This window comes from Balaenoptera borealis (assembly GCF_965194805.1).
Source record: "Balaenoptera borealis genome assembly, chromosome: 3".
NCBI classification, from domain to species: domain Eukaryota; kingdom Metazoa; phylum Chordata; class Mammalia; order Artiodactyla; family Balaenopteridae; genus Balaenoptera; species Balaenoptera borealis.
This window is the reverse complement of record NC_138866.1, coordinates 105,998,957-106,025,447: the sequence shown is the minus strand read 5'-3', so window position 1 is coordinate 106,025,447 and position 26,491 is coordinate 105,998,957. Positions and strand designations below refer to the sequence as shown.

Sequence of the window (26,491 nt, the reverse complement as noted above, 5' to 3'; positions counted from 1 at the left end):
GAAGCACCTCCAGTGGCATGAGGCAGAGAAGCACTGTGGAGGGATTTAAAGATTGCCAAGGGGTCCACGGCACCGGGCCCGGGCTGGGGTTCAGGACAAACTTAAAGAAGCGGCCACCGGCCAAAGACTTGCTCTCTCAGGGCTACTGACTGGAAATTCTGGATCCTGCCAGGAAATGAGCCTCCCAGTACAGAGGGGCACTCAGGAAGCAGCATCCCGGAGGTCTCCGCAGGTTCAAGACCTCCCAGGAGTGCCCCAGGCCAGTGTGAGTCTCCAAAGGAAAAACAAAGCAAAACAGTAATTATTTATACCTCACCACATCCCCTCAAAAGATGGCTATTAAAATGGAAGTGTAAAATAAATCAGAGTGAAGAACAGGAAGGAACAAATGTGAGACCATAAAACTTAACAGTTACTGTCACCGGACAGTCAATTTTCCCTCAGTCTTTTGGCAAACATGATAGGCTTCCTTCAGTTCTTCAGAAAGGAGAGCCAGACACTGAATTCTAAAATAAATACACCAGCTGTACACCTGAAACTAACACAACATTGTTAATCAACTGTACTCCAATATAAAATAAAAACTTAAAAAATAAATTGTGAAATAAACAAATTAAAAAAAAAAAAAAACCATGCAGAGCCGTACACAAGGAATACCATGTGGTGTTGTGAACAATACCCCCAAGGATGGGTTTCACCATAAACCCCAAGTGTTTCAGTCGAGTTCCTCAATACTGTGATCCCCAGGAATGGCCCCGTGACTCATGAATATTCCAAATCAGATTCTTCTCACCCTGAGCCCACACTGGGACCAAAAAAAAAAAAAAAAAAAGAGAGAGAGAGAGAAATGGCCTCTGGCTTAGCCAGTTTCCTCCTTTGGACCAGGGAAGTAAATCTGAGGCTGAGAAAACATTTCTTTACGTAAGCTTAGCGCTTTGCGTTGCTGTTTACCCTTCAACTATATTAAATAGACCAAACAAAAACTTTCCAGTCGAATTAAAAACAGAAGGGGAGCTGAAGGCAACAGTTATCACAGCTGGATTGAAAGAATGCTAAACCCTGAGCATGTTGATTGGAAATAACAGTATCAGATTCCAGTGGGTTTATGTCAGAGGCACCCGTGACCTGAGCCAGCTCTCAGGATGAGAAGCAGCTGCCTTCCGGGTTAATGAAAAGCCAGAGATATGTACGATCGCGAATAATAATATTTAACCCCATCACCTGTGTTTACTATTGGGCTGTAAAGGGGATGGTGAGCACACACTCTTGGCTAGTACTAAAAAGGATACTCAGTCACAAGAAAGGAAAATTATGATAAACCAACTGTACACACTGGGTTTTTGAGTAGTCTTTACAATAGGAGGCAGTTCTGAGACCAGGAATATTTTAATTAAAGAAGAAAAAAAAAGAAAGAAAGAAATCCCATGCTGATCTTTCACATGCTGACTGCAAAGCAGCCTCACTTCCCAGGCTCATATTCTGGTGGTTGCATCCCCCTGGTACAGACTGAGGAGCAGGTGTGAGCCAGCCAGCCGGGAGCAGTTCCTGAAAAGGACTGCAGAAGCCTGCAACTTTATCCACTGGGATTTACCCGGCAGTTGCCAAGGCAACAGGGCAGCTCTCGAATTGGTACTTTTCCTCTTGCCTGCTGGCTGCCTGGGTTGAACAAATGGTCTTTCCACTGGGCTGGGTTATCCTGGCCTCCGTGGCCAAGAGAACACCTCTCCATCTCGGGCCAGATCTACTGTTAACTGTAGGCACTCAGCCACCAGCAGTCACACAGCAGTGCCCAAGGAGCTAGAACGTCAGCCTGTGGGACACACTGAAAACACCAGGCTGGGCCATCTGAATCCTGGACTCAGGAGCAGGGTCAGGAGAGGATCAGGTGAAAATAAATCCTCACTCATATTAAGAGACACTGTGGCATTATTTTTAACTTGGGCACAGAGACCCAAACATTTGGGGCGTTTTTACCACCCTCACTGTCCGATGCTGGGATGATGGGAACAGGTGGGAGGTGGTGGGCTTTGGGCTCCACACTTCTTACAAGCCTCGAGACCCTAAGCAGCCACTTAGCCTCGTGAGCCCTGAAAACAACAAGAGAAAGCATGCAAGGCACGGGCACAGCGCCCAGCACCTGGAGAACCCTCAGCAAGGACGGCAAATATCGTAAAGGGAAACACGGTTTTAGAGGAAGGAGAGGAAAAAGGATTTCTCTGGATTTAAACAGACCAAAAGCCAGTAAAGCACCCACTATTTTATTCAAATTTCCTTCAACTTTAAGAATATCCTGGGGGGTGGGATGAATTGGGAGGCTGGGATTGACATACACACACTACTATGTATAAAATAGATAACTAATGAGAACCTACTGTACAGCACAAGGAATTCTACTCAATGCTCTGTGGTGACCTAAATGGGAAGGAAATCCAAAAAAGAGGGGATATATGTATACATATAGCTGGTTCACTTTGCTGTACAGCAGAAACTAACACAACACTGTAAAGCAACTATACTCCAATAAAAATTAATTAAAAAAAAAATATCCTGAGCATGTATCTAAAAGGAAGGCCTTAGAAGGCCTGGGAACTTACAAAGAATGTTGCCAGCATTTACTGAGCATCAGACGTTAAGCACGAGAAAGTGGAAACAAACACATGAAAAGGATAGAATGTTTGATCTCACAACCGCCTCTCCTGTCCTCTGTCCCTGGAAACAGCCCAGCTGAGGCTTCATTCAGGCCCCCTTTCTCCTGCCCTTACTCCCGTCCCCTTCGAGAACGCTGTGTAAGCTTCACTGTTCTGCTCAACAACCTTCCAAGGCTCCCCATTGCCTTCAGGGTACAGTCCTTTCAAAATCCCTCAACCTGCCTCTCCTGTTATTCCCTCACGGAAACCAGAAACCTAACCAAGCACAGCAGTCCATTCGTTGCTCCGGAAAATGCTAAATAGACCCTACCTCCCAATCCTTGTTCACACCCTCCACCATATCTAGGATTCCTTTCCCATTCCTTACTTTGTCTAAATCTTACCCTTTCTGCAAAGCCAGCTCCAGACCAGCCTTCCCCTAAGAACTCCCACAGTCACCCTCGCTATCATGGTCTTTCCGTCCTTAGCTGCCTGACTCTTTCACTGGGCATTTAGTACCCACTGCTTTTTCTTTTTCTTTTAATTAATTAATTGATTTTATTTTATTTTTGGCTGTGTTGGGTCTTCGTTTCTGTGCGAGGGCTTTCTCTAGTTGCGGCCAGTGGGGGCCATTCTTCATCGCGATGCGCGGGCCTCTCACTATCGCGGCCTCTCTTGTTGCGGAGCACAGGCTCCAGACGCGCAGGCTCAGTAGTTGTGGCTCACGGGCCTAGTCGCTCCGCGGCATGTGGGATCCTCCCAGACCAGGGCTCGAACCCGTGTCCCCTGCATTGGCAGGCAGATTCTCAACCACTGCGCCACCAGGGAAGCCCACCCACTGCTTTTTCTTGATAGTTACCCATTGTTTAGGCAAGCCTCTGCTCCTCAAACCAACCACAGTGCCTGCCTTGGTCAGCCGTGCACCCTGGCTGGATCACAGGTGATGCTGGGCCTCGGCTCGCTCATCCACTGCACAGAAAGTCTGGGGAAATGAACCTGGAGGTCCTTGCCAGATCTAAGAGTCTGTAAACGGGGTAGGCCATTCACTAAAATTACCGGAAAACCTCTTTTTCTAGTTTTCCCACCTAAGCCCTGTCACTCAGACTAGGAAAATGAATGGGAGATGTTCAGAGGATGCAAAAAAAAAAAAAAAGATTTAGACAGGGAGCTTGTGAGCACACAGAGATTGAGAGAAGAGCTGCAACCTTTGACTTTTTAATTTAAAGAGACCAAGATCCAAAACATAAAGCTCCCCACGCCTTCCCTCTTCAGTGCAGTTTGCAGCACATCCAGAGCGGATGCTATAAATCAGGTTGGAGACGACAGACAGGCACCACTTCCTGCTCCTTAAGAGACATCTCCTGTGAGGAGGTGTCATAGGACAGCATTTGAGGGGGCGGAGGAGAAGGGGTCTTAGGTTTAGAAGTTTCCCATTTCTCTGATTCTGGCAGGAAGGCAGCTGGTACATCCCTAGAAGTTAACCTAAGTGAACTGAAACAACTTCAGAATCAAGGCCCACCTGTCTACACTCAGAGCCCTTTCTTGAACCTTTACTTTAAGAGGCAAGAAGCAAGTCTCAGATTGACCTTGACTTTGAGTGAGAAGTAAATGCTTTCCTGTAAGGCGGGTATATTTGACAAACCCATTCCTCTACCCTTCCTCACAAATCCAAAGGCAGCACATGCCAGAAGAGAGCACTCCATCAGGAGACCCCACTTTATCTCAGGGGTTTGTTTTGTTTTATTGTTTTAGTAAATTCCTACCTCAGTTTGAACACGATGCTCAATTTCTCCGCTTTTAACAGACACCAGGCTTTACCCTCCCTACCCCAGAGAGTGCAGTGAGAACGAAGAAAAGTGACGAGGAAAATAGAACAAATATAGCAAAAAGGCTAGAGACATTTGTGAAACCCATCTTTTCAGGCACATAAACTCAGACACAGGGAGGGAATGACAGAGTTAAAGGGCGACTCGGACACAATTTTATAAAACCTTCTCACAGCATTTCAATGTTAGAATTCAGAAAAGACTTCAGAAATCTCCTGGACAAACAGCCTCCTTTGCATAGATCTTAGAGGCTGTGCTCAGAGGGGCGGAGACTTTCCTGGAGCTACATGGGGTCGGTGCAGGAGGCTGGACAAGGGATTCTTTCCCAGAGAACAAGTACGTCCCCTCTACTACTTCCTCCCTGGGCTTACTTTAGGTTCTCAGCTCAGTGAAAATATTTTCAACCTTGACCAGATCGCAGAGAGCAGTTCTATTACCCACAAATCCTGCTGAGAGAAAGGAGAAGAGGCCCAAAGCAAACAGACCTAAGTGACGGGCCTCCTTAGTGTTGGGCCATCAGCAGACCCAAGGGAGGCAACCATCTCTGGTTTAGTTTGTCTGTGTTTTGTTTCGGGTCTGGAAGGCTGTTTTAACTGCCTGTTGATTGATAGGATGACATACTTCCCCACCACTCTTCCTTGCCTTAGTTGCAAGAAGCATTAGCAAAACAAATTCAGGGCCACTTCTCACATCATCACCAACGCTTAGCAGATCCTGAAGAGCCCTGTGGTAAGGGGGGTGCCTTAGCCAGGCCGGCAGGAACTTGTAACAAAGCAGCTTCTATACCAGCAGGAGAACTGAGAAAATGCAGACTTTACTAAGAACTATGAGGTCTCAAATGTCAAGGTTGGGCTCTCCACCCGAACTTCAGGTTTCCATGAAGGTCTTTCTCTAAACTTTTGCAGCTCAGGTCAGGTGGGCTGCCACCCCGCCAGAGGAATGATACTAGCACAGTAAATAGGACTGAAATATGTAGGCAGAACCCAAGTTCAGTGCGAGGGTGGATGGAGCCTCCGCTTGGAATTTCCTTCACTCTCAGGAGCAAAGGAGCACCAGTATCTTACCTGTTTGCAAAGAAGCTGTCAATAGGGAAGCAAAGGCAGATGGAAAAGAAGCCAGTGATTCACCTTCAACTTTGAACAGGGGCTACCAGCCTAGAATGGCATTGTCCCTAAGCGCTGGAACCTCCAATTCTTGGTCATCCCAAGGTGAGGGAAAGGTGGTACATGTGAATAAGGAGAAGGGTGGCCAGAGGAAAGCGGGAAGATTCCATATTAATTTTGTATTAATTTGTATTTCAGACTTTTAATTTAAATCCTTCATACAGATAATTTCCTAAATTATACTCAGCACCATCCAAGGCTTTTAGGTTTTGTTTGCATTGTTTAATTAAGAAAGTGCCCAAAGCAAATCAAAAGGTGAAGAGCTCTCTAAATGTCTATTAAATGTACAGTTTTACTACCACCATTTTCAGGAGCTGGGCGTAAAAATAAGTTGTCATTGAAAGTACGTCCCATCAGAGGTTTCTATAGGTATCCAAAGGTATCATGTAAATAAGAGGCTGAGATTAGTGAATACAAACTCTCTGTAAAACCACCACTGAATGTTCTGAATCCTTCTCCCATAATATTTCCACATTTTTATCTGTCAAATGGTTTGGGCATGCAATGGGGACATGGTAACCAGCTAATGGTGCTACCACTTTCTAGTGATGTGACACCCCATCTCCAGGATATGACTTAGGCACTCTGAACTTTTTTTTTTTTTAAATTAAAAAATGGAAACAAAACCCAAAAACCTTGGGATTATCCCAAGTGTAGTTTGGGAAATCAGTTCCATTAGGTACAATGTGAGGACAGTGTGAATTATCCCTGGCTGCCTCCCAGTGTTCCTATAAGGATCAAATATAAGTGAAACTCCTGTCATTTGAAAACTGCAAAAAGCACTCACTTGCAAGGTACCGTTACTGTACTATGGATGCCTCACAGGTGTATGTATTGCTAATTTGCTGGCAAAGTTCTTAAAGGAGAAGACTGCATCATATCATTTACTTCCCATGGCACTCATACAGTGGTAGCTACCAAATTTCATGATTGCTTGTTAAAAGTAATGATTCTTAGAGCCTCACCTCTAAAAGCACTTTGCCTATTGTGACTAATACATTGTTATACATAACCACTCTGGAAACTTCCACTCTATATGCTCCATGTTATATATTACACCTCCCTCTTAGTGACTGACCCCATCTTCCATCCTTTCCATAAGCCATGGACTTCCCCTCCCTCCTCCAGCTGAATCCTCAGGTTCAACCTCTCACATTTCCTTTTTCATGCAGGATGATCCACTCATCACTCAACTACAGAACAGTACCTGTTCCCTGCTCCGAGTGATCCTCTCAGACAGCAAATCCGAGTTGTTTCGTTCTTCTTCCAGCTCCATCTCCAGTTGAGACACCTTGTCCTAAGAAAGAAGTCACAAACACAGCCTATTTAACTTGCACTGACCAAGTTTTTAGGAGCAGGGACTGCCCCGTGAAAGGACAACCCCAAGGGCAGATCAGAGCTGAACACCGTGAATTAGAGTTTGGAGGAAAGATGTGTCTTTTTCTCATACTGTCCAAAGTATATCTTTTTAAAACTGTGTTTTATGGCTTTTATAATGTAAAATATAATTGTGCATCTAGAAAGTACATAAAAGGAGAAGAAAATATTACCCCAAACCCTAACAAGCACATGTTTCCTTCAAGCCTTTTTTTCCCTTATGAATCAGTTATTTTACAAATATCTACCTAAGCTTAACAGGTATCTGTTAAAAAACAATGTGGAAACCAAGATATCGTCCAAGGCACACTCCTCTAAATACTCTAAACTCAGGACAACGTTCTTCCTCTCTCCTGCTCAGGGTTTCCAAGACCCTCCCAGGAATAGAGCCTAGAACAGCCTTTTGCATCTGCCTTTTTCTTCTAGGGAACCTCATATACTTAGCACCACACACTCCCAAATCCCCATCAGAGTAACATAAAGACAGTGCCAGCCCATTCTGCTAAACCGAATATTCACAGAAGAATAGTAATTTCTATCTTCCTTAGCCTTCCTAATTTAACATCACTGAGTGTTAAGAGAAAAGTACTTCAAAAGTAGCTTTGTGTACCAAAAAAAAAAAAAAAGAAAAGAGGCTTCGTACACAAACCACCCCACCTTGAACTGGGGGCTTGTGGGGTTTGTACATGTGTTTCTCCTGCCACCAGCCAACGTGTCATATGTCTGGATTAAGTCAGAGCCATGAGCCAGACACACTAAAAGCAATCAGCATTACGAGTTTCTATGTAAGCCTGCAGCATCTGTACATAAATATTGTCTCTGTGATTGTCAAAGTTGGCTGACAAGCCTCCGTATGCACCAAAAATAAAACAGAACTCGTGAATGACTAAATGTCTGTGAATGCCTTCCCTGTTGTGAGCGAAATCTACAGAGAACCCAGAAAGCTCTCTCCCAGGAGTCCAGAGTCCCAAAGACCAACTCAGAACAGCTGGGTCCTGCACCAAAGCTCCTTATTTGTTCAGTGGTTCCTGACCCCTCCAAGAACCCCTTATTTGTTCAGTGGTTCCTGACCCCTCCAAGGCCAGTGTCACTCAGAATCACCAAAGATCCACAAGTACCGCATTTACATACGACAGCCACCTGAGTTTCTGAGTTTACAGACAATGGCCTTTATTGAGAGAGCTCTTGAGTCTGAGAATTCATCTGTTAAGTGCTAGTAAAGGAACAAGCAAGATATTAGTCCCAGCAAGACAGTCCTGCCAGCCGCCGCTTAGGGAGGAAGCACCCTCGGGTGTACCTCACAGGGATGGGGTCTTGAGAGCTGTTCATTTTATATGTTCATTTTAATGGAGAAATAGCTCAAACACTGCACAGGGGCAAATGAAGCTTAGCTATGCCATGGCTTCTACACCTTGAGTTAGTAAAAGGAAATGTTCTTTTTAGTCAGAATATTCTAGAAGGAGATGACCTGGCAACCCAATGTTTGCCTAAAAGCACCTCTTCGCAGGGCTCTCTTTTTGCCTATAATCTGTACTGTACTGTACAGAACCCAGCAGGAGACTTCAGGGGGTCAGGCCAAGGGTCACTACGCCAAAGGTTCTCACGTCACTGCCTGACGAGGCCTTAGCTTGTGTTTAACCAGATTGTTTGGGTCCTAGAATAATCACTTCCTAGTTACCTGGGTTGACCTTAGTTTGCCTTAAAATGACCTCCCCTAATGAGATTAGAACCGGGACATCAGCAAAATACATGGCAATCTTGCAGGGGGTGGGGGGGTAGGGGGGGTGGAGGCAGGGCACGACACCCTAACCAGGTAATTCTAAGCCTCTAAAAGGGCCCATCTAATAAAATCTTTAATGGTTGAACCATCACTCCCTAGATATAAACTGCTACTAAGTCTCGTGGAGGTTTTAAAAGTTATTTCTATTGATTTGCGAAGCTGAATCAGGAATTCCACTGATTTTAAATTCCAGCTCTCTCTCCCTGGCCTTGAGCGCTGTCTGACTTTTATCAAAACCTTGACAATGTTAACTTCTCCCGTAGGTCTGAGGCTGATTTTTATGTTTTCTCTAAATTCCATGGGGACGTGGGATGTGTGTGGGGGTAGGGGTGGGTGTTTCTGGTTTGGGGTTGGTTTTGTTCTTGAGGATCATTCCTTTTTTGTAAGTCCAGCTGGACTGATGTTAAGGTTCTTCCTGCCCTTCTTGACAGGCTGTTCATACTCGGATTCTATTACTTGATTCACGTTTTTCTAACGTGTGGTGCTTTCATCTTGTGAACAGCTCACCCCAGCTGGTGACTCCACCGAGCACTTCCTGACAGACTGTCTTGGACTATGTATACACGGTGTGTCCAAAAGTGACCTGAGGCGGTTTACTGCCAGCTTTGGCAGAGCTGGATCATCTGTGAGGGAAAACGGGCCAGAATCAGGCAACAAAAGTGGAGCACGTGGTGCAACAAATGAGTGCTCGGTGTCCCTAGGACTTGGATGGTTTGGATGCAAGGCTTAGCCCTTCTCTAGATTCACAGCAGCCTTGTCTCCTTTGTAGTTGGAAGCACCACCCAAAGCAACAAACAGATAAAGAACTATCTATGTCCCCTTATGCAAAATCACCTAACTTCCTTTGGACTCTTGTTTTGCTTCCTCTTCCAGACAATGACGACACTACAACTAAATTATTTCCATCATTCCTTCCAGCTCTGACGTCTTATGAGTCTACAAACTACCAGCTTCTTCCTCAAATCAAGCAATGACTTTACTGTCTTGCTGTTCAAGAGAAAAAAAGCCAAAGACTTCCCAAAGGCTGAGGCGTGCGCGGAAAGTCTGCCTCCCTCGAGTCCCACACCCGCGCCGCCCACAAACCTCCAACTGCTTGATGAGTCGGCTTCGGTCATCCTTGAGGTGACTCTTGGCCTCCAGCTCGTACTCCAGGTCCTTGAGCGTCTGCTCCAGAAGCTGCCTTTTCGTGAGCGCTTCCTCCTGAGCCCTCTGGTAGTCCCGTAACTCTTCCTCCAACAGACGCGTCTGGAATGAGGAGGGGCTGGGGTGCTTATCCGGGCACGTCAGGAGCACAGAGATCTCATCAGTGTGCAGGCTGACCCCGAAGGGGATCAGGCGGCCCCCACTCCACTGGGGTTCAGAAGCCTGTGAGCAAGGGCCACCTTCTTCTGGGCCTCAGTTTCCTCTTCTGTAAAAAGAAGCCGCTTTTCCAGCTACAGAGAGCAACCCATTGGGTTATAAATTCAATTCAGTAGGTATTGGCCAGCATTAAATATAACAGAAAAAAGTATCAGAGTAGTACAAGCAAATATTGTTTTGTGAAACTTTTCTACTAGATATTCATATACTTGTATGGATGCATGTATTACCGGGTTACGAGGCAAGATGCCTTTCTTACTGTAGGTCGTGGCCAAAGATACCTGAAAGCCCTTGAACTAAGTAAGCACCTCCCAGAGTGTAATCTATCACCCACCCTCCTCTCCACAGAGGTTTAAAGCTGGGGGAAGATAAAAGCTAAAATCATGACTCCAAAGCAACCTGCAGGCACAAAATCTATTAATATAAACATGTAAATTAAGTGAAAACCTCTACTCTCTAGAAGAATATGTTATCAGTTGTCATAATTTACAGTGTTTTGTTCCTCCACAAGGTGGCACTGAACTAACAGCTTTGAAGAAAGTGCAACCGACAGCTTGATTCACAAGGGGTTGTGTTTTCCACTCCGCTGGAATCTCCCCAAGGGAACTAGGCAACTCAGCATACAGAAGGTACTCCTTAAACATCTCTGTGGACTGATTCGGTGAAGCCTGAGGCTGTGTGTTTTGTTCTCAACTTCCTTCCCTCCTGGAGGTGGTATAGGGTAGCAGGTGAAAGCACAGTCATAGGAATAGAATACACCAAGGGTTAATTTCCTTCAGGGAGTATATGATAGCAAGTGGCGAACTTCATTAAAAGAGTACCAGCCTTTGGGGGTGATCTTCACGGAAAAGTTGGGAAAGTCTCAAAGATACTCTTTTTGGGGACCCAATAGGTTAGGCTACTTTAGGAAGCCCAGAGGGAAGACTAGGAACTGTGTTCCTCTCCTGGAGGCTGATAGGAACACCTGAAATTTCTATGAAAACAGCAGTCTTAAAGAAGACATCTCCAGATAAAGACCCCAGTCTGGTTTTGGTGGTGACTGAGTGAAAGCACAAAGTGAAAATCGTCCCATGGAAAAAAGGATGACGAGACATTCTTTGGATACAGAGGTACTCCAGAGCATGAAAAAAAATCTCTCCAAAAAAAAAAGTCTTCAAAAAAAATTCTCTGTGCTTCAGTTTCCTGATTTGCAATATTGGAATAAATATAAAACCTACCTTAAAAAGCTGTCATGAGACTCAAATGAGATAATACCCCCAAAAGAACATGGGTTTTAGAGTCAGAAAGACTGACAGGTAATGGTACAGCTCACCCTTCCTTCCCCAATGCCCAGCACATTCCTACCTTCTGACGCCCAGTAGATCCCTCCTAACATCTAGCAAGTGCTCTATCATACCAAGAGTATTCAGTAAGGATATGCACAAAAGAATAGTACAGTGTCTGGAATCATGAGTAAGTAAATAACTTCTGAACCTACGAGTGCTACCTTTAAGTAGTTAAAGCTGCTCTTTGCTAAGTGGGATTTAGAAAATAAATTGAACAGTGAACTCTAAGTCGTAATTCTCTAACGACTCTCTAATTCTCATCAGAACTCTTCTAGCTCTATGCCAAAGGCAAAATAGGTAAAATGCCTATTTCTCTCAAAGCAAAGGAGGCAGTACTACAGCACTTAGGGTGGATGGACCCTTACAGCTTTTTTATTTACGGAGAGCTTTAACTCAGCTCACCCAAAACGTGGTGGAAGGTTGTGAACAGAGTTGAGCTTGAGTTTCTCAAGGATCCCAAGTGACCTTGGCTTATTAATTCATTTTTGTTTTAAACGACTCCATGACTTCACCATCCTGACTTAGGGTGGCGTCTGACTGCAGTTTCCTTCTAGACTGATGAGGTGTCTGCAGATGGAAATAGTGTCTCACAGGGCTAGACCACTGAGAACATCTAGGAAGTGCCCTCTCTGTTTTCATCATAAGGAATCCTTTTTGGAATTACTGCCCTTTTACAAACAACATGGTCTCTATCTGGCCTTAGCTAATCTCTCTGGATCTCAGTTTCCTTGTCTAACTAGAGGGTCTCTAAGTTTCCTTCCTACCCGAAGATTCTAGCAGAGTAATAATTATACAAGAACCAAGGGAAAGCACTTTACAGGGGTCACCGTGACACTGATTTTCTGAAATCAAAACAGCATACCACGTGTTTGTTTGCATTCTGGCAAATATCAGAATCCTCCCACCCAATTGCTGTAGAAATGATTCTGCTTCAGTGCCAGAGAACTGTGCTGTCGATATGCTAATTTCAGTTCTTACTAGGAGTCCTGTATCCCTAAGACCCTAAACCAGAGGGGATCTGTTACCAGGGTCCTTTCAGAAGTATTCTAGAAGCCTGTAATAAATATCCATTGTTCTTTCACACAGTTTCAGCGCTGACTCATGGGCGACCTTCCTTTGATCATCAAAGATAATAAAAGTTTGTTTTTTAAAGAAAAATTTGTTTTCCTGTGGAATCTTAGTGCTCTTGGCACTGCTTATGAAAAAAAAGCAAGCTTTAGGATTAAAAAAAAACACAAAAAACTAATATCAGTGTCCAGAATATATAGACCCTCTGCCATATAGTCTCACATGTTACCTCATTTAATTATTAAATCATTATTATTTTGTATGCTTTTAAAGAGGGAGAAACAGATGCTCAGAAAATCGGGGTAACTTGCTCAAGGTCATCCAGCTGGCAAGAGACAGAGCAGAAATCAGCTTACACTGTACTTGCATTTTAGAGCCTTCAGCTTTCCATTAAAATAATCAAAAACATTCCCTTTATTATACACAGTTCTTCAGAAGTCCAGACTGAAGGGAGCTAACATTTGGGTTACTTTGCTCTATTATTCTTAAATATAAAACCAAGAATATGTTTTAATAATTTCAGTACTCATAAATTCCTGAAGATTTCTGTGTCTCCATTATTGTTGTTCTGAAACTCTTACCCACCACTCCCACGGCAATGAAAGTCTATATATATAATTTTAAACGAATGGCAAAAAAAAAAAAAAATTAGTTATTATAATCCCTGTTCTAAGATTAAATTAAAACAATGATACATATAAATCATTTAGACACAGCTGGGCACACTACTGGTGCTCTACCAGTGGCAGCTAAGCTTTTTAGGCAGATCTTGGATTAATCACGAAAATGGTCAAACTGAAGCTGTGTCCATTTAACCTCAGAGGCCCTGGGTCCTCTGTGTCTTAGAATGCCATCTGCCCCGAAGAAACCATCCCGAGAATCAAGCACAAACGTTGTCTTAAGAATCTACCCCAAGCCTCTCCTAGAAGAGTTTCAAAGCAGTCTCGAAGGATATTCTGAACACGGGTAAACCAGGAACTGCTCTGGCCAGGCATTACCTCATCCTGCATTTTCATGGCAGTCAGACGGGACTTTTCTGCCTCTAGAGTTTTCTCCTTCAACTGCCTCTGCATTTCTGCAAGTTCCCTGCGATTTTTCTCCTTGTATTCATCCAGCTGGTTCTGGAGCTCCAGCGTTGATGTGCGGGACACCTCAACAATGTCAGCCATCTGGAAGAAGTGACACGGGTGAGAGCCCACCCTGTGATGCTCCATCTGGGGCCAGGGAGCTAGGTTTGCGCCCCAGCTCAACACGTCTCGTCTGCTTTCTTCTGTGGCACCCCACCCCGAAGACTGCAAAGCACCTGATCGTGATCTGCCCAGGATTAGTCTCCTGGAACTTGGAAGTAGCATGGAGGTGTGAACAAGCACATCCTCTGGAGCTAGATCCATGGTCCTGGGTCACATCCTCGCTCTGCCATTTACCAGCTACATGGCTGGGGCATTGCCTACGCTCTCTGGGCCTCTGCAGTGTACTAGTTAAAAATACTGAAACCATAACCTTTACCTTGCAGGGCTGTTGTCAAGATTAAAACAATACATAGAGACAGAATTCTAGTTAGATACAAAATAGCTGGTAAATGACTGGCGCACAGTAGGTGTCAAAAAAAACGGCAGATACTCAGGCTGGTTCCATCAGCTCTGTGCCTTTTCCCTCCTGGGTGTTTTAGGGCAGAGGTGAGCAGAGGAGCAGCAACTACTGGGCTTTAAAACTGCCTTTCAGGGCTTCCCTGGTAGCACAGTGGGTGAGAGTCTGCCTGCCAATGCAGGGGACACGGGTTCGAGCCCTGGTCTGGGAAGATCCCACATGCCGCGGAGCAACTGGGCCTGTGAGCCACGACTGCTGAGCCTGCGCGTCTGGAGCCTGTGCTCCGCAACAAGAGAGGCCACGATAGTGAGAGGCCCGCGCACCGCGATGAAGAGTGGCCCCCGCTCGCCGCAACTAGAGAAAGCCCTCGCACAGAGACGAAGACCCAACACAGCCAAAAATAAATAAATTAATTAATTAAAAAAAAAAAAACAACAACTGCCTTTCATACTCCTGCACAAGAAAGATAGGTGCAAGTGCACAGATTACGCACAAAGGCAGAGGTTCTGATTCAGTTAACATCTGTGAAGTCTGCACTGACGTGCCAGGCTTCTTCGGGCAGCTGTTGAGAGGAGCTGGGCCCAGGATCCAGAGGGCACTTTCTAAACCAGTTCCCCTGTGACTGGGATTATCAACAAGGCCGAAGAGCTGCTTCCCGGGATCTGCAAATCCCTGACACATTTGTGCTGAGACATACTGCAGGGCTCCTCAGCCCTATCGGGCCCTTACGGGGAGCTGGGTCCCACGCCCTCTCCCTCACCTCCTTCTGCAGTTTCTCAATGGTCTTGTCAAGGTGCCATCGCTCATTCTCCATCTCATTCTTCAGCCTCCTTAACTGCTCCTTCTGTTCGGTCTCGTCTTTTAGCTTCTCAGACAACTGCTTCTGCTCCTGGGTGGCCTGACTCAGATTTCTCTGCAGATGGCAGGGAAAGGACAGTGCTATCACCTACCTCCCAGGTCAGCCACAGAAACAGGTGGCAGAGGGAGTTTCACAGCCACGCCACAAAGCGATCAGACCTGCTACATCAGTGATGAGGAAAAGGATCAAAATGAAGCCATCACAGAGACACAAGGACATCGTCGGCTATGCAAGTCAGGGACCAAGATGCAAAGTTGATTTAACCAAAGACCTACGCAGGAATGAAGGGCAGACGAAGGATGCATTACGGAAATGGCCAAGGCTGCTGCAGGTGGTGATTCAGGAGAGTGTCCAAAAACCTGACAGAACTCATGCTTGAAAACTGAGGTACAGTTATACATCAGACAAACTTAAACCCATGTGGCAATTGACATCCTGTGATATATAGCATTGCACCTAATGTTTGAGCATTTTCTCTGCTATGCAGATGATTCTCACAATTAAAATAGCTAAAAATGAATCTATAAGAAAAAAGAACGTTATCCCGTGGGCCAAGAGTCCACTTGGGTAAGGGGAGTTACAATCAACAGAATCCACGGGTTGGACTCACACATAGAAGGAAAGGAATTTGGCAATCCACAAGCTGATAAACCTGATGGACAGAAGGTATTAAATGGAAGAAACACTAGTCAGGAAAAGTACAAACGAGTGGTTATTTAGTGAATCAGCACCAAATACTAGTACTTCTTATAAAATGTACCATCTTGGGTGCGATGTTTCCCCTGGGTTCCTCTGAGGCTCTCATCTCACAACATTATACAGACTGATGTCCTTTACGTAAAAATCATGCAACTCTAAAAAGAAAAAAAAGAAAATCCTAGAATATCTTAGGAAGATTATAGTGGCTTCTTTAAACAGCTGAGTGTTAAGGCCTTTGGCATAAGGATATCATAAAGGGGCACAGCTCAGAATGGGGGAGCATGACCCAAACAGGAGCTAGATCATAAGAAAAATGTTATCAGGCACTGAGGGCTGAATGTGGGTTAGTACAAGTACTGCTTAGGACCTCCTCAGTCTTGTGTCCCTGCAGAGGCTGTATAAGGACAATGGTTATATTTGTACAGTGCTTAACAGTTTACAAGCTGCTGTCACGTACAGTAACTCAGGCATTTTGAAAACACTCACAAAGCACTTCAGGCACTCCTGGTTTGCAAAGCTTTGGAACAGCTCTGCTGGCCAGCCACATGGCCTGGGGCCAAAAAGCCACCTGTGGAGGGCTGCGCTCAAAGAAACAGCCAGCACAGCCGGGCTGCTGAAGTTGATTGCTGCAGGGAACCAATGTCAACAAAAGCAGTTGGGGAAAGAGGGTGGTAAAAGAAAGGTAATCGGGAGTTCAGTGGGGGGCAATTAGCAGGAGTGAGTCCCACCATGGTCCAGCTGGACACACACCAGAGGGAGGGTCAAACCCCCCCCCCCCCCGGGACCTGTGTCTGTGGTTGATTTAGTGGTGTTGGGGGCAAAAAGCAGCACACAGGGTAAGGTAAGCAAGGTATGGTTGGTTCCTTCATGTGGGAGAAAACTCTCAGGAACATGTATCTCAAAATGTCAATTCTTGAACAAAAACAAATACAGAAGGACATCAACACAATCCCATAGAACCGCCAGGATCCAGCTCAACCCCTGCCCCTACAGATCCACTAGCCTCTCTTCTTCTTCCTTCTGGATCCCAATCCCAGGGGCCCCAGGCCAGCAGACAAGCCAGCCTCGGCTTCATTCAACCTCCACGTGGTGAGCACACTTGTTTCACCCTTGGCTCAGGGAGGGCTCCCCTACCACCCCCCGACACCGGCTCTGCTCTCCTGTGTCACTGGAGACACCCCAGACTCCCCCACTCTGAGCCTGGGGCCTGGCCAACACCCCCTGTCCCAGCATACACATTTGCCTAGAATAGTAATTTTGCTAAATTATTTTAAAAACATTTCTTGCATGCTTGCCTCTACTGCAGGGTAGTAAGATCTGTAAAGGCAAGAAATAGATTTTCTATCTCAGTATGTCTCACAGTCCAGACTCACTATTAGGCATATGATAAAAACTCAGTGCTTGAGAATTAACACCTATCCCCAAAAGTGATCTAAAGATTTCTTATATCAGAATCACCGGGCAAGGGTGGTGGACTGCTTACATAAAATGCAAAATCTAGCCTGTTCTGATGAAATCACAATTTTTCTTAGAGTGGAGCCCACACATTTGCATTTGAAAGTTACTCAGATAATTCTAACATACTCTAAAGTTTAGAAATGCTGTTTAAACAATGCTCTGCCTCTTCAGTGATTCAAGAAATATGTTCCAGTATGTCCATGCTGAAAAAATATGTCCCAAATTCACACAAAAAGCAGCCAACTTGGCAACTTTGCATTTAGGAGTTAGGTGTGAAATGCTCTATAGCTACAGCGACTGTATTTCCAAGACCAGCCAGACAAGGCCATTGACCAACACTGGGACAAAAATTTGAGGAAAATTTATCAGGTCGGAGAATCCAAAACACAAGGTTGCTGGACGTATAGTGAGTGCCCTTGAGCTTGGGGACCATTATCTCGGTGGATGCAGAGCCTTTCACTATACGGCTGAGCAAGGTCCCGATTAGTCCGTATTAACGATAACCAAGTGGCAGGTGAGCTGAAGCGCTTAAAGGAATGAGAGGCTTGATCAGAAGGAAGTCAGTCTCCTCAGAGCCCGTGCCACACATTAGCCATGGACCGGGACAAGCATGGCGGCTTTCTTCTTCTCTGGTCTCAATACACAGAAGCCCACTAGGGTGGGAGGTGCAGGCATACAGAGTATATATCATTATCCCTCCCTGAAGGAAAGAACTATGGCTTCCCCATCTGCAGAAGCCATTTCTCAAGGGAATCAGAGATGTCTTTGCCATGAAGGCAGTTCAAGTAGATCTACACAGCGGCACAGTCCTCAACCAAGTGGTAGGGCTGAAGCAAACCAAGAATGGCATCCCCTTTAAGAACCTCTGCCACTGTCTGACTGAGTCATAATAAATCAGACCTAAGTTCACATGGTCTTCAGCTACTATGTAAAGAAATACATTTATCATCCACGAAGATGCAACAGATTGCTAAAGGCACAAAGATTTTGAAATGTAAAATGCTTATGTGGGGGGAAAAAAACTGCTACTCTCTCCTCTTACTCTAAGGGTTAAGCTCCCTTTCGGTTGCCAGCTTTGGGAGAAGCATGCAGGAAAAGTTATCGAACTAAAGGAATGACTATCTGGTTCCCAAACTGAGAAAAAGCAAAGTATTTTTGAGTGATGGTGCACTTTTCATAGCACTACTTTTTTTGTTTTGTTTTTTGTTTGAAGATATTTTTTGATGTGGACCATTTTTAAAGTCTTTATTGAATTTGTTACAACATTGCTTCTGTTCTATGTTTTGGTTTTTTGACTGCAAGGCATGTGGGATCTTAGCTCCCCGAACGGGGATCAAACCCACACCCCCTGCATTGGAAGGCGAAGTCTTAACCACTGGACCGCCAGGGAAGTCCCTCATAGCACTGCTTTTGAGACCAGATAATTGAGATAATGATGGTGAGACTGTTGGACCCTCTTAAAATTCTTGCTGGATTATGTTGCCAGTGGCTAGCACAGCCCCGCGCTGCACGAAGCACCCTCCCCATCTCAGCACCACTGGGAAAACAGGCCTGAACAAAAAGTTAACAGGTCAGGGATAATTTCCAAGGCAGGGATGGTGAGCCAGAGGTGGGGGCAGGTGGGGATTACATTAAGATCTTTAGACCTTGAGGCCATCATCTGTTGTCTCCGCTGAATTAGCTTTGAGTTGCAGATTCACAGCTGGTGAACCACTTCCTTCTGTGTGAAACTTTCTGGTTTGACCAAAAGATGATAAAGACAGAGCCTGTAATAGCTGCACCCAGTGCCTGGTGTGGACGTGACACAAAGGCGCACACTTTTGCCCCTGTAGAGTACAAATGTTTTTCCTCTCTTTCTGTGCCCAACTAGCTCGGAGATTTACACCCTGCACTTTGGCTGCTGGGTTGCAGCCATCACAAGCCTTAAACAGCAGCACAGTGAAACTGCCATCCACACAGAATCAACCAAACAAGAGTTAATAACAAAGACCTAGATTTAAAGAAAGAAAGAAAAAGAAATCCAAAGCAAGGACAGTCAGACACCAAAATGAGGAAAAGACAGGGCTTTACTGCATGCAAAAACAAGGTCTCTGTCCAAAGCAAGAGAGAAGGTGCAGATTTGGGGGTGAGAACTCCTAAGTCGTGGCTGACCTGAGTGAACCCTAGTACAAGCAGGTTCCCCTCCTCTAGCCCCAAGGAGTTGAAGCTGTATATGAAAGGAAAGCTGCAATTAGGCATTTTAAAATACGAATCCTGAGCTAGCCCCTGACGCTTTTCGTGTGCCCCTCCCTGACCTATCCTTACAGACAAGCAAGTCCCAAGGGAAAACTTTAACAGCCTCTAAGACAACTGCTCAGAAGCACTGGCTTTTACCTCCTCGCAAGCTCGCCTGAGGGATGCTTGATGCTGCTGGTTCTTTAAAACCCCAGAGCAGGTAGAAGGAAGGACACACCTGCATCACGCTGAGGTCACTGTGCAAAGTCTATTTAGAACCTCAGTGCAGGCTTTTTTTTTTTTTTAAAGAATGTACTTCAGGCTTTCTAACCTTCAAATGGGAAAACCTAATTTTCCAGGAACCTACCTATTTTGAACAGAGATAGCTATCTAGTTTCAAGGAAATGACTTCCTCCTGCTCCTTTTAATAGCCATCTTGGAGGACTGCACTCTGAGAAGTCTATTGGCCCAGAGGAGAAAGGAAATTGGCTTCTGCCACAGAGCCGACTCTACACTGCCTTGGGGACCAATTCTGGCGGCCTTCCTCACACAATTCATATTTTATCTTTGGAAAGCTGTCAGGCTCTGTAACGTCTAGAGCAGGATTTCTCAACCTTGGCACTACTGACATTTGGGTACCTCACTGCTATGGGGACCGTCCTGTGCACTGCAGGGTGTTTGGCACCATCCCTGGTCTCCACCCACTAGATGCCAGTGGCATCTCCCCAGTTGTGACAACCAAGCATCTCTAGACATTGCCTAATGTCCCCCAGTTAAGAACCATTGGTCTAGATAGATAGTCTGAAGTCCAGGACGGTCATTATTATGAAAGGAGCTGCCTGGAAGGACAGGACCAATGGCGATCTGTACCTGTCCCTCCGAGTTTGCTTCTCGAGCTTCCTCGGTGGGGGATTAACGACAACAGCCCTCAGTGTTTACCTGAGCGTCTTCCAGCTCACTCTGCAGGGCCCTTCTGGCTGACGCTGCTTCTTTTTCTTCCTTTCTTGCATGCACAAGGGCCTCCTCTAATTGCCGAGTCTCTCCCTGCAATGAAACACGGGGTCAGCGTACACTCAGACGTGTGCTATGCCTAGGAAGCTGACTTGGTGGCATAAAAGGCATGCAGGGGACATCCACAGACACAGCCAGCAGAGGCTGCAGCCACAGTGCACCTGTCATGGGCCCACGACAGCACACAGCAGCCGTACAGATGTGTACGCCTGTCTGCAGCTCCCTACTTAACCCGAGGTCAACATCCACTTCAATCATCTGAGATGATTTTTGGGAAAATACAAATATCCACCCTCAGCGCCGGAGCTTCGGAAACAACAGGTATTGAATGGACTCAAGCACACAGTTTCAGAAAGGCTTTTCAGGTGATTCTGATGGATGACCATTTGGGGAACCTCTGTGAGCATACACCCCCACTTTACATTTCTCCTGTCCCTTTTTGTTGTCAGCTGCCCTTTCTCACAGCCATCAGGACGTGTCTCTTGCTAACAGCCTCCCACTTCTAGAGATCTGGCAAACCAGATAATTGGTTTGTTAAGACTTGCGTGACTTCAGAAACCGTCAACCAACTGTTAAAAAAAGAATAGACAGTCACGAGTGAGAACGGGCCCGACGGTAGTGTTAAGACGGCCTTTTTGGGTGTTCGGAGGCCTCTGCTCAGTGTCGAAAGGTTGACCGCATCTTATGTCTGGGTAAACGGGGACTCCTGTGCCTGTACCTGTGCTTCCCACCCTGACTCCGTCAGCCCCGTTCCAGGCAGCTCTAGATGCCCATCTCTCATTAGTGCCACGCAGAGAGGAACAAAAGCGATGGGTTACAGAGAGGAGATGATCACGCTTGCCTTGACCTTTCCTACTCCATTATGATAATAAATCCCTTTCTGCTTCTCCAGTCGCTCACACAGGAAAGAAGGATCCGGCACTGCCCAGCCTGGGCTCGGGGTCCAGCGAGCCTCACCTGGTACTTCTTGAGCATTTCCTTCGCTTTGGCCTCGTCACCCTGCAGGTCAGCAAACTGCCTCTGAAGCCGAGCGGCAGTGCGCTCCAGCTCTTGGATGCTTCCCCGCAGCTTCTCGTTCTCTTCCTGCAGAGCCTTAGCGCGCATCTCAGCCCCGACCTGGGTTTGCTCTGCGGTGCTGCTCCGACTGGCCAGGACCTCAATGTTCTGTTAAAGACACGGAACAGGTGAGCATGGGAACCAGGGTCAAGGCGCAGCTCCCAACTTCGTGGATGGCTGGCATTTATTAAAACCCACTACGTGCCGGGCACCGTGCTAAGCCAGGGATCGGCACACGACAGCCTGTTAATAAAAATAAAGTGTTACTGGAACACTGCCACGCCCATTCGGGGGCACACTGTCCACAGCCACTTTCGTGCTACAAAAGCTGTGTCAGGACTTGTGGCCAAAGCCTAAAACATTTGCTATCTGGCTCCTTACAGAAAAGTTTTGCCGACCCTTGCCTGTGTCAAGTCCTTGACATGAAATTTCAACCTTTTAACAACTCTAGGAGGTAGATACTATTCTTATCACCATTTTAAAGACAAGGAAACTGGCACTTGGGTAGACTGAAGAACTCGTCCAAGTTCAGGTGGGAGAAAATGCATTCGGGCAGACCGAATCCAGAACCTGTTCTTATAACCACTGATGAGTTCGCTTTCCTGACCCCTCACCACATGCAGGGCCTCTTAGTAGAAGCTCTTGATGAAGGGCAATTTCTGCTTATAGGGTTTTTTTTAAATGTCTAACACAAAATGGAAATCTAAAAATTTGCTTAAATTATGGTACAGGTCACGGTGCAAACTCTAGGTACTACCATCTGAAAATGAGCGTGTGCCGCACACAATCCGTAACAGAAAGGAATGGCAACAATTACAGGATGACCACTGTTAATTCCAGATGTCACGTAGGCGTTTTATTTTTTGGCTCAGCTTATTAAAAGTGGTGGTAAGTGGCCTTGTCCAGAATTCCACCTCTCCCAGCAGACCTCTCATCTTCTATTTCTCCACTACTACAAAGATGCCAAAACCAGTAAACCCAGTGCTCACAAAACAGTGCTGCAGATGCCTTCAAGGAAAGGAAGGCCCAGGGAAGGCAAGATTTGGCTTCGAAGGCTATGTCACAGCCCACTTGGGAGAGCTATCTGCCGACATCACTTGCTTGCATAGCCTTTCAGAAAGATCTTTAAATCCTGTAATAGTACAGGAAGCTGTATTATCCTGAACTTAACCAATTTGAGAGTTTCAGAAACCAGAGCATCTTTTCACAACCCACATGTTCCATTTAATTCTATCCATCTGGGAAAGCTCATCAGAGTCAAGCTACTGAGTCAGAACAAGGTTGGCGGGCATTGCTAGGAGAACACTATGGTGCCCAACAGCTGGGATTTCTCTGTTACTATTTGGACATATCATCTTTTACCGAAACTAGCAAGATGACTGAGGAGAAATAAACTGTGGTTGAAAACCTGAGGAGGGATCTAAAGAATCCAGTAACTGGTCAGACCAGGGAAAGCAAGAGAAAAGTCCAGATTGTCCATTCCTGCCCTAACCTTCCCATTAAGAGATAAGAAACTACAAAGCTACAGTTATCAAGTGGTACTCAAATAAGGATACACACGTAGTTCAATGGCATAGAACTGGGCGTCTAAAAATAAACCCAATATTTACAGTCAATTGATTCTCAACAAGGGAGCCAAGATAATTCAAGGAGGAAAAGAAGAGTCTTCAACAAAATGGTGCTGGGACTACTGGATATCCAAATGCAAAAGAATGAAATTAGATCCTTTCCTTACACCACACACAAAAATTAACTCAAAATGGATCATAGACCTAAATGTAAGATCTACAACTATAGATCTCTTCTAAAAGAAAACACTGGAGCAAATATCGTGAGCTTGAGTTATGCAAGGCTTCTTAGATACAATACCAAAAGCATAAGTGACAAAAGAAAAAATAGATAAATTAGATTTCATCAAAATCAAAAACTTCTGTGCTAATGATACCAACGAGAAGGTGAAAAGACAACCCAAAGAATGAGAGAAAGTATTTACAAATCATACATCTCATAAAGGACCCATATCTAGAATATATAAAGAATTCTTCAACTCAATAATAAAAAGATAACCCAGTTTTTTTTTTAATGGGCAAAGGATCTGAATAGACATCTTTCCAAGAAGATATACAAAAGTCCAACAAGCACATGAGAAGATGCTCAACGTCATTAGTTATTAGGGAAATGCAAATCAAAACCGTAACAAGCCACTTCACACCCACTAGGACGGCTATAATCAAAAAGACAGATAATAGTCAGTGTTGGGGAGGATGTAGAGAAATCAGAACCCTCAAACACCGCTGGTGAGAATGCAAAATGGTGCAGCCACTTTGGAAAACATTTTGAAAGTTCCTCAAAAGTTTAAACAGAGTTATCATGAGACCCAGGAATTCCACTCCTAAGTATGTACCTCAGAGAAATGAAAACATATGGCCACACAAAAACTTGTGCAAAAACTCCACAGCAGTATTATTCAAGGTAGCCAAAAAGTGGAAATAACCCAAATGCTCATCAACTGGTGAACGGGTAAACAAAACGTGGTCTGTCCATACAATGGACTATTATTTGGCCCTAAAAAGGAATGAAGTACTGATACATGCTACAACATGGGTGAAGCTTGAAAACATTATGCTAAGTGAAAGAAGTCATTCATAAAAGGCCACATACTGACATTTATATAAAATGTCTACAATAGGCACGTATATAGAGATGGAAAATAGATTTGTGGTTGCGTAGGGCTGAGGGGAATGAGAAGATTGGGAGATGACAGCTAAAGGGTACAGGGTTTGGGATTAAAATATACACACTACTATATACAAAACAGATAACCAACAAGGACCTACTGTATAGCACAGGGAACTATACCCAATCTCTCTTAACAACCTATAATGGAAAAGAATCTGAAAAAGAATATAACTGAATCACTTTGCTGTATACCTGAAACTAACACAACATTGTAAATCAACTATTTCAACAAAAATTTTTAAAAAGTCATGATGTGATACATAAAAAGTTAAACAGTATAAAGTGTATGATCCTGTTTTTTAAATAAACATTGAGATATATATATATATATATAATTTGTAAAAAAAAAAAAAAAAAAGAGTACAGGGTTTCTTTTTGAGGTGATGAAAATGTTCTAAAATTAACTGTAGCGATGGTTGCAGAACTCTGTGAACATACTAAAAGCCATTGGTTTTGCACTTTAAATAGTTGAATTGTATGTTAAGTATCTCAATACAGCTGAGTTTTAAAAGAGGAAAAAAGGACAAAGGAAACCCAGAGGCTGAGGCGGACGGAGGGGATGGAGGAGCTGAAGTCCACCGAGGTACTGGTGAGAACAAGAGACTAAAGACATTTGCCTAAATCTTCTGGTAAAGCGAAGAACACTTCCACGTGCAGTCAGTGATCTTTCATTCACCCAGAAATCTCAGGAAGAGCAAGGATACTGAAAACCAGATCTGGTTTAAACTGGATTGGGGCCTACCTGGCACCCTGACATGCTAGATAAAGGACCCTGTGCTGTGTTTTGATGTTTAGAACTTGGTATTTTCTCTGTTTGGAAGTTGCAGGGCACATTCTGAGTCCATCTGTCTTAGGAGGATGGACCAGGCAGCTTATCACTCAGCTGCTAGTGGCAGGGTCTGCTCCAATTCCAGCTCTCAGTCTCACAGGCTGAATGTGACTCTACGGGAGCTTGTATGTGTTGAGACACTTAGTCCTGTTTTGACTATTTGTAAAACGATAATACGTTTTGCTCTATGTCTTCATAGTGTGGTAAACCACATTACGTTTACAAATAAATTTAACTTAAGCCTCCATTGGCAAACCTTTCCAGAGCGGCTCCCCTGTTCCTGTCCCCACCCCACCCCACGCCCCCAGTCCACTATTTCATGTAAAGCCCATAGGATAACCTTGCTCTTCCTGAAACCGTACCTAATTCACTTGCAGCAGTGCTGGAACCTAAAAGAATAAAAATCATATCCCTTTGTTCAAAGCAAGTTCTTCTCCATGACTTGTCAGCACAGAAAACTGGTCTAGCGGGACTCCAAAAGCTCTTCCAACTCTGAACTTTGAACTATGCACCACCTTTTCCAAATGCTTAAGTTTGTATCTCATGACTGTGGCAAAGGCAGGAGAACTCTAGGAGGACCAGAGCTGGTAAAGATCTACTCTGACAGGTCACTGGGGACAAACGCTGCTGACCTCACTTAATTAATTGCTGGTACTTCATTTCTGTGATGTTTTGATCTTAAGTGTTGTACGTCACAGCAAGACTAGGGAGGGTGTCCCATACATAAAAACCAAAGAGTACACAGTTCTTAACGATTCATTTAGCCAGATCACACCCTCTATGTAATATCTATTTGTAAAAAAGATCACATGGATGTGTCTTTTAATATCTTACCTATTATTCATTCGTACAAGCAGTCAGAAATAGTTAACAAAAATCAATTTCAAATTCCACTCCAAAAGGTCGGAAACACTACCCTAGGTCATCACCACAAAGACAAAAGTAGCAGATGTGCTACGTTCTCTTGTTTTTCAAGATTGGACCATCCCTTAAAATTGCCCTGAGATCATTTCTTCACCTGTATGTGCTTTGTTACACAGGAAACTGGTAACAGTGGCTGGCTGTGAAGAAGGGAATTGGGGCTACGGAAAGAAGCAGAGAGAGCTATTCCATTGCAAGCCCTCTTGTGAGGATTTAAATGGTGAACTATGAAATTCAAGAAGTATTAAAAATGTTTGAATAAATATACATTTTTGTGGAAAAGACCGACTACCAATGGGCACAGGCACTTGGAGGACAACCATCTCCCCAACCCAGTTCTCACCTCCTCTGGGCTCCAGAAACCCTTCCCCAGCACATTCACGGATACCTCTGGGCCATGAAAGATAGCAGAGCGGGAGCCGGGGAGCAGCTGTACAAACAGAGCAGAGCACCAACTCTCCCACGCTGGTTTACATAGTTAAGAAATTCCTTTTCACCACATATAGCTGGGAGAGTGGAAAAGGCCCAGATGGCCCGGGACGTGCACTTACATGAGTGCTTCTCCAAATTTTCCACCCAAGCAACCTTAAAGG

At 44.9% G+C, this 26,491-nt stretch overlaps 1 protein-coding gene across 3 annotated transcripts in view; it reads right to left on the bottom strand.

Annotated features, from left to right (window-relative positions):
- Positions 1-26,491, bottom strand: part of CGNL1 (cingulin like 1) — a 153,143-nt gene that overhangs the window by 11,775 nt on the left and 114,877 nt on the right. For all 3 annotated transcript variants that reach the window (XM_082388006.1, XM_082388008.1, XM_082388007.1), the window contains 6 exons: positions 21,311-21,517; positions 20,282-20,386; positions 14,873-15,025; positions 13,524-13,694; positions 9,857-10,018; positions 6,824-6,913 (listed from right to left, as the gene is read on the bottom strand). In XM_082388006.1, the coding sequence (XP_082244132.1) occupies positions 6,824-6,913; positions 9,857-10,018; positions 13,524-13,694; positions 14,873-15,025; positions 20,282-20,386; positions 21,311-21,517 (888 nt within the window). The remainder of the gene's footprint in view (positions 1-6,823; positions 6,914-9,856; positions 10,019-13,523; positions 13,695-14,872; positions 15,026-20,281; positions 20,387-21,310; positions 21,518-26,491) is intronic.